Here is a 15,935-nt window from a genome sequence, read left to right as displayed (position 1 = left end):
TGTGGATAAAGAGAAAAGTTTTAGGCTGGGAACAATGGTACATGCCTTTAATCCCAGCACTCAGTAAGCAGAGGCTTCCAGAACTCTACATATGGATCTCTGAGTTCGAGGCCAACCTAGTATACACAGTGAGTTCCAGGACAACCAGGGCTACAGAGAAACCCTGGCTCCAAGAAAAAACAAAAGAAAGGCAGGCAAAAAAAAAACAAAAACAAAAAAAAAAAAACAAAAAAAAATAAATAAATAAATAAAATAAAAAAAAAAAAAAAAAAAAGCCGGGCGTGGTGGCGCACGCCTTTAATCCCAGCACTCGGGAGGCAGAGGCAGGCGGATTTCTGAGTTCCGAGGCCAGCCTGGTCTACAAAGTGAGTTCCAGGACAGCCAGGGCTATACAGAGAAACCCTGTCTCGAAAAACCAAAAAAAAAAAAAAAGAAAAAAAAAAGAAAGGCAGGCAATGGTGCTACATGCCTTTAATCCCAGCACACGAGAGGCAGCAGCAAGTGGATCTCCAAGTTCTGAGGCCAACCTGATCTACAGAGTAAGTTCTAGGGTAGTCAGGACTCCACAGAGGAAACTTGAAATCTTGAAAAAATAAAAACAAAGTGGGGAGAGAAGGAGAAGAGACAGAAAAGTTTACAAGTGTCCAACTCAAAGTTTCCAACAAAAAAGAAGCAGACTCTGAATAGTTAGTCGCAAGAGCACTATGGCTGGGATATCTTTTATCCCAAACACTTTTCATCAGCAGTGCATCAGATTTTGATTTTTCTCGTTTAGAATGTTTACATATAAACAATGGGATATCAAAGGCAAGAGCTGGGGATATAATCCAGTCGATACAACACTTGCACACTTGCACAAAGCCCTGGGTGAAGTAGAAAGTCAGTTGTGTTAGATGGTGCTTTATTAGTCACATCTAGTCTTTATAAGTTTTGGTGGTATCCATATTTTTCCATTCCCTGTAGATACATAAACATAACCACATCCGCATCTTAAAACTATTGCAAGTTTCCATTCTAATGTCAGCACATCCTTATAGTATATTGGTTGGTCCAGTTCCTTGGAGTTGTTTTTTTTTTTTTTTCCAATAAACCAGTGTCTCTCAGCTGCTGTTGTTCCTTTTTCACCAACATTAAGAAAATCAAGAGGTAGCCAGGCAGTGGTGGCACACACCTTTAATCCCAGCACTTGGGAGACAGAGGCAGGCAGATTTCTGAGTTCGAGGACAGCCTGGTCTACAGATTGAGTTCCTGGACAGCCAGGGCTACACAGAGAAACCCTATCTCGAAAAACCAAAAATAAAATAAAATTGAGAGGTAACACCTGGGTTCTTTACCTAACACCACAAAAAAATAGCATGGTAGTACACATCTGTTATATCAGCCCCTCAGGAGGTATGAGCAGGAGAACTAGAAACTCATAGTAACTCCTTGCCTGTGTATAGTGAGTTCAAGGCCAATTTGAGCTACTTAAAACAGTGTCTCAAAAAAAAAAAAAAAAACAAAACGAGAAAACAAAAAACAAAAAGAAAGAAATGTCTTGAGAGAAGAGAGGCAAGTTAAAGTATGAAATTCATTTGTTTCATGTATCCCTTAAATCTAGACTCTAAAGGTAATTTTTAATAATTCTGTGTACATGACAAAACTTCACAGTGGAAATTTTTACCTGTGACATCATATGGGCACACGAAACGTTTCAAGGTTAAAGCATTAAATTAGGAAGTTCAGCCAAGCAGCAATGATGCACGCCTTTAATTCCAGCACTTGGGAGGCAGAGGCAGGCGGATTTCTGAGGCCAGCCTAGTCTACAGAGGGAGTTCCAGGAAAGCCAGAGCTACACAGAGAAACCCTGTCTGGTAAAACCTAAATAAATAAATAAATAAATAAATAAATAAATAAATAAATAAGGAAGTCCAGTAAGTCCTGAGGAAAGGGACTAATTATGTTCCAGCCAAATTCCTCTCTATCTGATCACTTTTATGTTAAAAATATTTCCTTCCTTGCAAGACTACTGCCAAAAAATAAAAATTAGGGACTATTGTAGAAATATATTCAATATGTTCAAGGTCCAAGTGAGGGTGGGGTAGGAAGAGGAGGAAAGGGGAGGAATAGGAGATAAAAAAAAAAATTAAGTCTGAATAAAGGCTGCAAAGTAAACCAAACAAAATAGGGTTAAACAGGAAGTTGATTAATTGGTGATATGGCTGAGAACTGTAACTTAAAACCCAATAAGAAAATCCTAAGGGACTAGCTGGGAACAAAGACATCAATTTCAACAATTTCCAAGAATCAAGAGATGGGCACCAGAAAAATCAACCACACAAAATGTGCTACAAGTCTCACTCTGAATGGGTAAGAACAAAGAAGCTATTATTTAACTCTGGTAACATGTTTGTAATCAGTTTAGCAAAAAGTGGGAGTTAGAGGAAACAATAAATATATAATGCAATGGTAGAAATCTGACCAGAATATTAGTTGCCATAGCAATACAGTCTCATTATGTAGGCTGGGCTGGTCTTGAATTTGCTGCAATCGTCCTGCCTCAGCCTCCCAAATGCTGGGAACACAGGTGGGAGCCAGCAAACCCAGTAATGTCGCTGCCTGAAAACAACAAAATAGACCTCAAGTCTTTACTTCCAAAGTAGTTTGTTGCAACAAAAGGGAAGGTGATAGCGAGAATGAACTAGGTCTCAGTATTTTTACTCAACAATTTCCACATCCCTGACTTCCTCAATAAAGGAGTCCTAGCACTGGATACAGGCAAGCAATGAGATAAGAGACATCACTCAAAGGAAAGCATCCACTTCAAAGAGGAAAAGAAAGAGTGAGAGGATAAAGGGGGGAAGGGGATAGAGTCAGTCACTACTCAGCACTCAGGATCCTCTGGCCACTGGTTTTACTACAGTTTCTTAGGGAGACATCTACCACTATGTAGCTGGAAGATCAGCTTCTTACTCTGCCTCAACACCTACCTAGATATATGATTCTGAAGAACTGTTTTTGTTTTAGAGAGGTGAGTCTTACTATGTTGCCCAGATGGGTCTGAAACTATGACTCAAGCAATCCTCCTACCTCAATCTCCCTAGTAGCTGGAGATAGAGGTATACACCATTACATACATACATAACTGAATTTTTTTTTCATTCCTGAGACCCATTAACTGCATCTACTAATATCTGGGCCTAAAACCATCAACTTTCTTTATCAGTATCAAATACAGATTTGCCTCATATATCTCTTATAATCCATATTCTCCCCACCCAAATGTCCCTGCATATCCACAGATGCACTGACTTCCCCTGTCCCTTCTGTCCTCTTCCCTGGCATCTAACTTCCCTTGATGTCCTCTAGAACTCCTATATATAGGTGATCAGCACTCTTAGAAGCCTTTAGCCTCTCCTCAGGACGGCTGGCCAACCTCCCACCCTTGGTCTTAGCTCTCCCAGCAACAAAGTTTTACTTTGTTTCAGGATTTTTCAAAAGATGGATGTTCTTTCTGGAACTTTAATCTTGAGCCCAAAAGGGATAGGAGGTGTCCTCCAGACTCACCATTGTCAGACTGAAACTATATCTCCCCATCTTGTTAAAAAAGAAAAAAAAAAGCACAATAAAACCCCTGCCGGGCGTGGTGGCGCACGCCTTTAATCCCAGCACTCGGGAGGCAGAGGCAGGCGGATTTCTGAGTTCGAGGCCAGCCTGGTCTACAAAGTGAGTGCCAGGACAGCCAGGACTACACAGAGAAACCCTGTCTCGAAAAACCAAAAAAAAAAAAAAAAAAAAAAAAAAACCCTGCTCCTAGCCGGGCTTGGTGGCCCACGCCTTTAATCCCAGCACTTGGGAGGCAGAGGCAGGGGGTTTTCTGAGTCTTTGATACAGTGTCTCACTTTTTATCCCAGGTGTACAGACCCACAGCAATTCTATTGATTCAGCATCTCAAGCGCTGAAACCCTGTCTCGAAAAACCAAAAAAACAAAACAAAACAAAACAAACAAACAAACAAACAAAAAAATCTGCTCCTTTTCTGGGGTCCCTATCATTCTGCTGTGTCTGTCATTAAAAAGTCACTTTTCCTCATTTACTGAAGTTTGTGGCTTACAGCTTTGTTTTCCAACCAAGTTCAATCATCATCCACTTGGAGGTCACCAGGTGGCCCTTCCAATAACCTGGGTTTCCCACTTCCTTGGTATCCTCACCTCTAAAGCTCTCCACTACACCAACCCCAATCCCTACCCCTACCTTTATACTTATCCTTACCTCTTACCTTACCCATACCTCACCCTAAACCAGACCCAACCCTAATTCCAACTCCAACACATGCACCTACCACTTCCCCTACACCTGCATGCCTAGCCCCAACCTGACCCCTACCCCTTGCCCATTTCTACTATTAACCCTAACCTTACACTTACCTTTACTTCTTAGCTTACCCTTAACCCTACCCCTACCACATTCCCTACTATAACACCGATTCCAAACACAAAACCATCCCCTAACACTTCCCTTACATTTATGCTAACACTAACCCTTCCCTTTTCCCTAACCCTAACGCTAACCCTACCTAACTCTAATCCTTACCTTCACAATTACACTGACCTCATGCAACTAACGCCCAACCATCCATTCATGACTAGGCTAAAGGGGGCACTGTGTTCAGTTTCCTGAACTTCTGAAAGTAGTCTCAGATGCCTCGCTACCATCTTCAAGTTTACGTGTCTAGTCTCCTAGCCACTGAAACCTTGCATTCATTCTTTAGTCATACGGGAACCTCCTTTCCCTCTGTTGCCCCACCAGGATATCTTTACTAATGCTTATTAATCAAGTGGCCAGCAAACAGGCTGCCTCCAGATTATTTGCCTCCAGCAAAAACTCTGCCACCAATACTTGCAATTATGAGGTTTGGGGTCTGGGGCATTTTTGAGTTTATTTGATACAGTGTCTCACTTTTTATCCCAGGTGTACCTGCAACCCACAGCAATTCTATTGATTCAGCATCGCAAGTGCTGAAATTATAGGCATGAACTTCTACATCCAACTAATAATTTGGTTTTTAATTTCCATGTGAATGTGGATATGATGCACGTGCTGCACATATATGCTTGCATATGTGAGGCACAGAGTAGGTATGGAGGTACATGTGCATGTATGTGGAGGCCCAACATTCACATCACATGTCTTCTTCAGTTCCTCTCCACTTTATTGGGACAGTGCCTCTCAACTGAACCCAGAGCTAACTGATTTGGCTAACGTTACCTAGCCAGCTTACCCCCCCCACACACACACACACACGGACTGCTATCCCTGCCTCTGAGGTACAGAGATAACAAGAGGCTGCCCAGCTTTTATGTGGGTCCTAGGGATTTGAACTCTAGTCCTCATGCTTACATGGAAGGCACTTTATCCACTAAGCTGGGTCCTCAATCCAGATTTTTTTTCTTTTTTGAGAAGTATCTCAATATATAACTCAGGTTGGCCTAAAACTTGCAGTAATCCTACTTCTGTCTTCAGCATGCCGAGATTAGAGGTGTGAATCACCATGCCTGGTTACTGTAAACTTTTTCAATTATAAAACACTCTGCCTTTTAAATAACCCCTCAAGACTGTTCAACTAAAATTATCTGGGGATAAAGTTCAGTTATAGATCACTTGCCTAGTTCACACAAGGTCCTGGATTTTGCTACCAATCACTACAGAAAATGTACCTAAATACTCTTTAAATCTACCCCGGCAGGGTGTGGTGGCTCATGCCTGTAATCTCAGCCTTGGGAGGCAGAGGTAAGAAAATTGCTGCTTGAGGTTCTTTACATAGTGTGTTGGGGCTGCCTGGGCTACAGAGTGAAACACTACATCAATAAAAACATAACAATTTTAAAAATGAGAGAGAAAAGAGACAAGTTCTGAAGGCTGAAAGAAAGAACAGCAATTCATCCACTGGACCTGATTTAGTTAAAAAATGTCTAACATTCAGAAATCAGGCAATGTGATGGCAGTATCTTTTAGGGAGCTAAATTCCAAGGAGCACAAGTGTGGATGTTGGCAGTGTTTTGAAACAAGTTCTTGCTATATAATCTAAGCTGGCTGCAATTCCCTATGTAGTTAAGACTCGAACTTGTAATATTTCTCCTACTTCTGTCTTCTGAGTGCTAGGATTATAAGTATGCATCATCATGCCTAGTGAAACTGGGGAAATATATATATATATATATTTGTATATCTGTATATATATATTTGTGTATATATTTGTATATTTGTATATATATTTGTATTTTTGAGACAAGGTTTCTCTGTATAGTCCTAACTGTTCTGGAATTCCCTCTGTAGACCAGGCTGGCCTTGAACTCAAGAGATTCTCCTGGCTCTACCTCCTGAGTGCTGGGATTAAAGGTGTCTACTGCTACGCCTGGCTCAATTTTTTATTCAAATACTTATAGCACAGTTAACTCTACATATCTATGGGTGATGCATCTATTGACTCAACTAAATGTGAAACAATAACTGCTTCTATGGGCCAGCAAGATGGCTCAGTGAGTAAAGGAACTTGCCACCAGACATGAGGGTTCAATCCCTGGGGTCCACACAGTGGAAGGAACTCACTCCTGAAAGCTGTCCTCGGACCTTCACATGTATACCATGGCATGAACATATACAAGCAGACATACATAAATTCATGTAATTAAAAAACTATCTGTACTAGATATTATTTGTCATCATTCCCTAAACATGTCTAAGAACCATTTACTTGTACTTTACATTGTATTCGAACAAGGAACCTAGAAATGTTTGGAATTACAGGGAAAAGTGTGTGCAGGCTATAATGACAATACTATGCTGTTTTACAGAAAAGACTTGAGAGCTCACTGATTTTATACCTGCCAGGGACCTTGAAAAGAGTTTCCAATGGAAATGCAGAAACCACTGTAGTTACAGAAAGTGCTTACAAAGTGCTAGGCACTGCTCTAACCATTTCATCTCTTTACATTCATGAATTCTTCATCATTCCAGAAACTCAGGAGACTGGGATGAAAGGATAGCTTGTGCTCAGCATTTGAGGGCCAGACTGAGAAATAGTGTGAGACACAATCTCAAAAAACTCTCCTGGGCCCCAGTGGGATGGTTGAATGGATAAAAGGATACCTGTCATCAAGCTTGCCAACCTGAGTTCAATCCCCTTGGCTCACACATGGTAGAGGGAGTGAACTGATTACCACAACTTGTCTCTGACCTCCATGCATGTGCTATACCACACAAGTGCACACATACACATGCATACATAAATGAAGAAACAGTTTCTAATCCTATACCAGGAATGGTTTCATCAACCTGTAACCCTAGGACTAAGGAGATGGATTCAGGAAGATCCATCTGTTCCAGGTCATCTTCAACTATATAGTGACTTCAAGGCCAGCTTGAACTACAGGAGACACTGACTCAAAAAGAAATTCCTCTTGACAGGTGTGGTGCCTCTTGACATCTGTAAAGTCAGCAATTCAGGGATGGAGTCAGGCAGAAGGATGACAAGTTCAAAGCTAGCACAAGCTACCTGGAAAGACACTCTTGTCAAAATGAACAAAATCAATAAAATCCTCAAAATACAAATGGGTGGATATTATAATTAATGACCTCTGTGTTGTAAATAAGGAAAATGGAGTTAAGGAGTTAAGTGACTTGGCCAAAGCTATCCAGCTAATTACAAAAAAGAGGTGAGATGAAATCAATGTGGCTCCAGCATAGAACTGGTACAACTTATGGGATCAACTGAAAGGTCTAAGTTCTAAAGACAGATGTTAGGGAGGCAGATGTTAGGGCCTACTATGCAGCATCACATGATATTAACTGCTGTTTACCTCAGATTCAGTCACTTAACCTTGCTGAGTCTCCATTTTCCCATTTATAAAACAAGAACGGGAGAAAGAGCTACAAGAAATCATAAGACTATCAAAGATATCATATGTAAAAGACCCAGACTGAGAGAACAGGAACATACTGAGTAGTTTTGAAGTTGTGAGCTGAGCACAGCAACACACTCCTACAATCCCAATACTTGAGAGACTGAAGCAGGATGGTAAGGAAGTTTGAGGCCACAATGGAGTATTTAAAAGAGCTTGAGGCTACCCTCAAAAAAAGCAACCACATATGATGGAACACGCCTGTAATACCAGCACTTGGGAGGCAGAGGCAGGTGGATCTCTGTGAGTTTGAGGCCAGCCTAGCCTACATATCAAGTTCCAAGGCAGCCAGGGCCACACAATGAAACTCTTGTCTTGGGGAGAAAAGAGTTCAAGACCAGCCTCAGCTACACAGCAAGTTCAAGGCCAACCTCCCATAAATAAATAAACAAGGCAGCAAAGTTGTTGTGAAAAATACTATGACTATTAAATGTATAGGATTTGAAGAGAGTAGCAGAAGAAACTCACTGTGTCTAATCTTCATCATGATGATCAGAGAAGCTGGAAAACAGAGATGTTCAAATCTGTCTGCTTCTTCCTGTTGGAACAGAAATGGGAAATTGAAGATAGACCTAGGAACCACAATTCTCCTTTAAGCCCCGAAAAGGCAAAATAAAATGTCACAGAACATGATCGGGAAGCTCTAAACAATTGGGAAATTGGGAGAATGGGCTATTCTGGATCTAGGGCCTAATATGGCTTAGCAGACACAAGGAAAGGAGTATTATATCACTCGAAGAAAGAAATAGATCAGAACCTTTCTTCCTGGATGGAGTCCATGCCTCCAATACAATTATTGATACAATAATTGATAAAAGTGGGTACTTGTAGTATCATATCCCAGGTAAAAGACTGGTGCTAAACACCTCCACACTGGGAAGAGCAGATAATATGTTCCATCAGTGAAGAGGAGTGATAGTGTGCTTTTTGAAGGGAGCTTCTGTATGTCATCTACCCTTCAAGAGGGGGAAGGAAACAAATCCCAGGAGTCAATCCTGGAGAAATAGGTCCTCAGAATCCTTACTTACAGCTGCACAGATTGAAGTCAATGCTAATGTCAGGAGGTGGTACAGGGGCATCTCACCTGCATATGTGGATAGGGTCTGCACCCTGGCAAGAGGAGGAAGGACATGTCATTTGTTCCTCTGTTCTTGGGTCACTGACTAAAGAATCCAGCACAGTGGTTATGTCTCTATGTGTGTCTCTGCTATACGGGAGGACACTAGTCCACACAATTTTTAATTGTTGGGGAAGATGGAGCCTGGGTCTCTTTACTTATCTGTCAAGGAGGGGCAAAGCTGCTATGCTTATTTCCATGATGAGGTAGTATGAAGGAAAGTGGGCAGGTTTGAATGAGTAGGGTCCACACACTTTTGCCTGATGGAAGCTATTCTGAATCCTTCCATAGGTGGTTGACTAGAATGATGTGTATAGATTTCATGTGGGTTGAAGTCATCAGCACATTAGTATTGAAGGGAATAGGGCCTCTGGTTCTCTCTCTCTCTCTTTTTTTTTTTTGTTTTTTTGGTTTTTTGTTTTTTCGAGACAGGGTTTCTCTGTGTAGCCCTGGCTGTCCTGGAACTCACTTTGTAGACCAGGCTGGCCTCGAACTCAGAAATCCGCCTGCCTCTGCCTCCCAAGTGCTGGGATTAAAGGCGTGCGCCACCACGCCCGGCTTCTGGTTCTCTATAGGAGTAAAAAACAAGTCATAAGGCCATGCAATTATAAACTCAGTGAATTTGTTCCTCCCTTGGGAAGTGTGCATCTCTCATTTTACCTTAGGTGAGAAGAAACGTCTGGCAGTTGTGATGCATACTTTTAATCCCAGCACTCAGGAGGCAAAGGCTGGAAGATCTCTTGAGTTCAAGGCCAGCCTAGTCTACAGAGAGAGTTCCAGGACACACACACACACACACCCCACAAAAAAAAAAAACCTGTCTCAAAAAAAAAATCAACAAAAATTAAGGGGCTGGAGAGATGGCTCAGTGGTTAAGAGCAGTTAAGAGCACTGGCTGTTCTTCCAGAGGTCCTGAGTTCAGTTCCCAGCAACTATATAGTAGCTCACAGCCATCTATCGTGGAATCCGATGTCCTCTTCTGTCATGCAGGTGCACATGTAAATAAATAGAGCATTCATATACATAAATAAATTTTAAAAGGAGAGAAAATCTGAGCTCCTATACTATGGATGAGGAGAGATTTCGAATGCACTGCATTGTAAGGATGATCAGTGATATCACTGGCTTTCTGGGCTAAATGGGAGGGGGAAGTTGTCTGCATCTCTACTGCTCAGATGCCCCCTCTCTTGGTCAATCTGGTGATTATAAATCATTTGGAGGGTGGGGTTCTGTCTCTACCTCAAAAGGGAAGAAAATAAACCTGAGTTTCTCTACCCTGAGGTCTACTTGAGAGGCATAACATTATCTCAGTGGGCTAAAGTCTGTTCCCAGGTACTGTAAGCCAGTTTGAGTGGGCCTTTACTACGTCAGAAAAACAGCAATTCTTTATGGGGTAGCTATGGGGGTCTAATTTTCCATAATGAAGGGGGAGGGGTAAATCTGTGTGGTTGCCCATAAGTCTCTATCTCCAACGATTTTGAGGGCTGATGGTGTCGACTGGTTACAAGCGTAAACATGAGAAGGGTGGGTCTCTACGTTAGGAGCTCTCTTCCTCTGGATATTACACAATTCTGAGCTCCCCTATAGCAGTATGGAGATGGAGAAGCCCCGTTAAAGACCTATGCCTTAATAAGCCAGAAGTCGGCCTGCTCAACCTTGTATTGGAAATTATTTTCTTATAGGGCAGGGATGATATCATCCACCATTTGATGGGTCGACACCTGTCTCCATTACGCAATGAAAATATAAACGTAATAGACCTTCTCACACATGGATGGGGGCGTCTGTCTACATGGGAGAAATGGCAGTAAAGCGAAATGACGCCCAAATATCCTGAAAGGCGGAGGGCAACCGACATTTTGTCTCATACGCATGGTCAGTGCCTCTCTACATAGCCAGGATGCATCTTTAGAGCCTCTCTCGGAGGCCGCCAGAATGCAGTTCAGCGCATCGCCACATGTGGAGCTATCCGTTTCCCTCTTCCAGGCCCTCTACCTTACAAGAGAGCCAGCTTTTCACCTCTCTAGTCCAGGATGGCGAGCATTTCTGGTTTCACCTTTAAAAAAAACAATCTTCACTATACTGCTGGCCTGGTGAGCACTCACCACGAAAAAAAGAGAGTAGTCTCTTACCTACACTTCCGGCAGGGACCTCGGAGAGCTGCTAGAAGCACAACGTCGCCAGTCCAGGAGTGCGCAGCTAGGCTCCGCCCAGACTTCCGGATCCCAGCCCAGCTCTTTGCTCCGCCTGATTTGCGTAAGACGCAAGGGCGGAGTTTCGACATAATTGCTGCGCCGCACAGTCCCGCCCCCGCTCCCACGCTGGCCCTGCCTCCCGGCTGCCCGCGGTTAAAGAAATAGCGAAGAGGGGGGCGGGAGCCTGGCGATGGTGGGGGGGGGGGTTTGTGTGTGTGTGTCTTGTGTGTGTGTGTTTGCGTATACTCATGTGGCCACAAAAGCTATTTGTAAGACGAACTCTTTTGTGCGGCCTCCTGGCTAGGGTTAAGGATGTATCTTCTCTAGTCCGTTACCAAAGTAATCACTGGCAGCATTAGATTAGGGTAGGGGGCAATAGTTTGTCCTCCTGGAAGATGGCGACAGACTGGGTGCGAGAAAATGGCCGCCGGGATCACGTGTCTGTTTGGCTGCGTATATCCCACCTGAAATGAGTTCGCTGTTTTCAGCAGCTTTCCAGTCTCACGGGGCTCTAAAGCATAGCAAGGCTCAGCCGGGAGCAGCAACCGAAACTCTTTGGGATTGTCACGCACCGGTTTACCCTCTTCTCCCTCATGTGTGATTCCTGTGTCTGCAGAAAATAAACCTATCTCTAAAGCGAGGGTAGGTAAGGGTGTCTTTAATAACCGTTTCAGGAAACTTCTGACTTGACTGGGAAGTGAGATAACCCTCCAAAAAGCGTAACTATTAATTTAATTCCTTCCTGATCATTTACTTCCAGTCCTTTCCCCCTCCTCAAGTCTAAACCTTACGGGTGGGGGTTGGGCTAGGTAAGGCAACCACCCAGAACGTATGTTCTTCATCTGCAACTCATTCCTGCTGAAAACAAGCCCTTTTGCTCTCCCTCCCCTTATAGTACAGGATTGGCTGCTACCTTTCTCTCTAGACCCCATATTCTTCTGGACCCCCAAAGTAGCCATAGTATTTACAGGCTCTATTTACCTATTGTAGCTCTATGAAATTTCTAATACCAGCGTTTTTATGACTCCCAGTTGAGTAAGAATCACAGCATCCTTTATCACAATACTACACTGTAGTAGGTTTTTTTCTTAATTTTTTTTTGTAGATTTGTTCTAGTTTGTGAGTTTGGTGTTATGTATGTATGTGCACCATATACCGTCCTGATGCATGTGGAGAGCAGAAGGATGCTTTGGATCCTCTGAATCTGGAGTTGCCGATGGTTGTGAGCCACCATGTGAAAGCTTGCTGCTGAGCTCAGGTCCTCGGCAAAAGCAACAGGCACTCCTAACTGCTGAGCCATCTCTCCAGTCCCTGTACACTATAGTTCTTAATGTGACTTCATCACCACAGGAGAGAGGACTCCTCAGAGAAATGACAGTTCATCTTTGAACTCTCATAGAAACCCAGTACAAAACTGGCTTGAAGCAAATTTGTTAACTGAAATTAAGAGCTGCACCACAAATCAATGGGGATTGAACAGTTTAATAGATAGCATTGGGAAAATTGGATCAGGATAAAGAGAAATAAATGCCAGGTATGCCGGGCATGGTGGCGCACGCCTTTAATCCCAGCACTCAGGAGGCGGAGGCAGGAGGATTTCTGAGTTCGAGGCCAGCCTGGTCTACAGAGGACAGCCAGGGCTACACAGAGAAACCCTGTCTCGAAAAACCAAAAAAAAAAAAAAAAAAAAAAAAGCCAGGTATGGTAGTAAATCCCCAGAGTACAGAGTCTGAGATAGGAGGATCAGAAATTCAAGATCATCCTGGTTTGCACAGGCAAAGTGATTTAAAAAGGAAATTCATGATTTTGAAACTGAATGTCTTCTAGCCCAGGATGTTCTCAGAATCTCTGTATAGCAAGGATGACCTTGAACTTCCTGATCCTTCTCTGTGCAGCTCTGCAAAAATAAGATTAGAAGCATGTACCGCCACACCCAATTTAAATGTATGCCCTGCAGTGGATCCAACACAATACCTTTTGCATGTTAGACCTTTTGCATGTACCATCTGAGCTACATCCCCAGTTCAATCTTAAATGATTGTCTCCAGGAGGAACAGCAAAGTACGGAGTATAGATGAGAGTTTATGATACAGCACAACCTGTAAAATAATACAAGCTCATCGGGTGCATGAAAAACACAGAAACAGAATGAAGATAACATTTGCAAATAATCCCATTTTTTCCATTAGTGTTTTTCAAAATGTGATACTTGGACTGCCAGAGGATCTTAGAAATGCAAATTCATGCATCAAACCCAATTTTTTCAACTAAAACTCTGGCTGTGAACAACACCAAGGTTATTTGATAAACCATCCAGGAATCATTTTATACGCATCTAAAATTATGTGTGTGTATATATATGTGTGTGTGTGTGTGTATACATGTATATTATATATAATATATTTATATACAATGTATATATGTGTGTATCTATACAATATATAATACATAATAATATTTATTATATCTTGAAGTTAAACCACTTGAGCTGATAATACTTCCACAAAAACCATAGCTTAACAAAACCCCAGTACCATGCATGAGAAACCTCCTTTCAAATGATTGGTCAGGGTAGTCAAAGTGACTCTGAAAACAGTATAGATTATTGATGTAGCTCTTGGTTGCCTCTCAGAGCTTGAGAGTAAGCCCTTGATGCTGAAGACACTGTACACTTAAGACAAACTCTTGGCTGGGTGACAGCACTTGGGAGGCAGAGGCAGGCGGATTTCTGAGTTCGAGGCCAGCCTGGTCTACAAAGTGAGTTCCAGGACAGCCAGGGCTACACAGAGAAACCCTGTCTCAAAAAAAAAAAAAGTCAAACTCTTATGATTTGAGCTGGATAGGGCCTGAAAGCCTGTTTCCTATGGTCTGGTTTCCACGCTTCCAAAAATACTATACAAGCTACCCAGGGAGGGAGGCAATTAAACAGTTCTGTTCAGCTGCAACACCTATGAGCCACTATAATTACCAGTATTTTATTTATTTTATGTGTATTGGTGTTTTGCCTTTGTATGTATATGTGTATCATGTGCATGCATGCTGCCTAGGGAGGCCAGAAGAAGGTGTCAAATCCCCTGTATCTAGAGTTACAGTTGTGAGCTACCTTGCAAGTGCTAGGAATTGAACCCCAATCCTAAAAAGCTATCAGTACTCATAACTGGTGAGCTAAATTTGCAGCCCCTATGTAGTACTTTTTAGTACTAAGTTTGAATTTTGAACTTAATGTGTATTTACAAGCATTCTACCACTGAGCCAAACTCACCCCTAGTCCTGCAATCTGAGCTACAGAATGAGTTCAAGACCAACCTGGGCAACTGAATGAGACCCTATCTAAAATTTTACAAAGTCAAAAAGGGGGCTGGAGAGATGGCTCAGCAGTTAAGAGCACTGACTACTCTTCTGGAGGTCCTGAGTTCAAATCCCAGCAACCACATGGTGGCTCACAACCATCTGTAATGAGATCTGACACTCTCTTCTGTTGCGTCTGAAGACAGCTACAGTGTACTTAGATATATATTTATTAGATAAATAAGTCTTTTTAGAAAATCTTTTTAAAAAAAAGTCAAAGCCGGGCGTGGTGGCGCACGCCTTTAATCCCAGCACTCGGGAGGCAGAGGCAGGCGGATTTCTGAGTTCGAGGCCAGCCTGGTCTACAAAGTGAGTTCCAGGACAGCCAGGGCTACACAGAGAAACCCTGTCTCGAAAAACCAAAAAAAAAAAAAAGTCAAAAAGGAGACTGATGATATAGCTCACTGAGAGATCACTTGTCTAGCATGGGCTAGGCCTAGATTTCAATCCCTAAGATTACAGAAAAACCACAATAATTTAATAATGAACTTAAATATAGTCTAGGGTTTCGGTTGTAGATCAGTGACAGAATATTTTCCTAGCCTGCACAAGGCCCTGAATTCCATCCCCAATGCTGCCAAAAAGTTAATGCAAATTAATGTATATATCTAGTGCATGCATAGATCTTCTGTATACAAATATGTGCATGTCACATTCTCAAATTACCCAATTATCCTCAAAATGTTTTAAAAGCTAATTCTATTTTTTGATCCCAGCATCTCATCAACATGCATGCGTTACCCACAACCTGTTTTAATGTATAAATGGACTCCTACATTTTGTCAGGAGTTGTATGCTTTTCTTTTATTTTTTTGTACCTTTTCTGTATTTTGTGAGCTTCAAATAACATTGATTGTTATTTGAGACAAGATCTCATGTAGCCCAGGCTGATCTCAAGTTGGCTAGGTATCAGAAGATAACCTTGAATTTCTGATGCTTCTGCCCCTACCTCCTTAACTACTAGAATTACAGATGAGTGTCACTCTGCCCAGATATTATTTGAATATATTGATAGATTTGAAGAGTCTAGGCTACTTGACTTGTAGGATGTCCCAAATTTGAAATTTATATTCTTGTTCTATGTAATTATATTAAGATTGGGTATTTTCAACAGGATAGTACATAAGAATATGTAGGGAATCTCCATCACATCTAACTTGCGTTGCCTACTGCAGTGGGCCTTTACTGCATTTTTTTGAAGATTTAGTTTGGGAATTTTATTTTTAAAGCAGTTCCCTTATAGGCTGCAAAGAGATTCTTTTGTTTTTCTGTCAACATGCTTTTAATGGTTAATTTTAGATCTCTGTCTATGTAGGATCCACATTTTTTGTTTTG

The 15,935-nt window shown here is 42.0% G+C and overlaps 1 protein-coding gene across 1 annotated transcript in view; it reads right to left on the bottom strand.

The window, feature by feature from the left end:
* Nucleotides 1-11,298, bottom strand: part of Gnl3l (G protein nucleolar 3 like) — a 34,296-nt gene extending 22,998 nt beyond the window's left edge. Inside the window, exons 1-2 of the mRNA XM_021153372.3 lie at nucleotides 11,190-11,298; nucleotides 8,409-8,478 (exon numbers count right to left, since the gene is read on the bottom strand). Of these exons, the coding sequence (XP_021009031.1) occupies nucleotides 8,409-8,427 (19 nt within the window). The 5' untranslated portion in view covers nucleotides 8,428-8,478; nucleotides 11,190-11,298. The remainder of the gene's footprint in view (nucleotides 1-8,408; nucleotides 8,479-11,189) is intronic.
* Nucleotides 11,299-15,935: the final 4,637 nt, after the last annotated feature.

This window comes from Mus caroli, unplaced genomic scaffold (assembly GCF_978045245.1).
Source record: "Mus caroli unplaced genomic scaffold, Mus_caroli_1 scaffold_5, whole genome shotgun sequence".
Taxonomy (NCBI): Eukaryota; Metazoa; Chordata; class Mammalia; order Rodentia; family Muridae; genus Mus; species Mus caroli.
The sequence above is the reverse complement of the archived record's forward strand: the minus strand, read 5'-3'. Positions and strand labels throughout refer to the sequence as shown.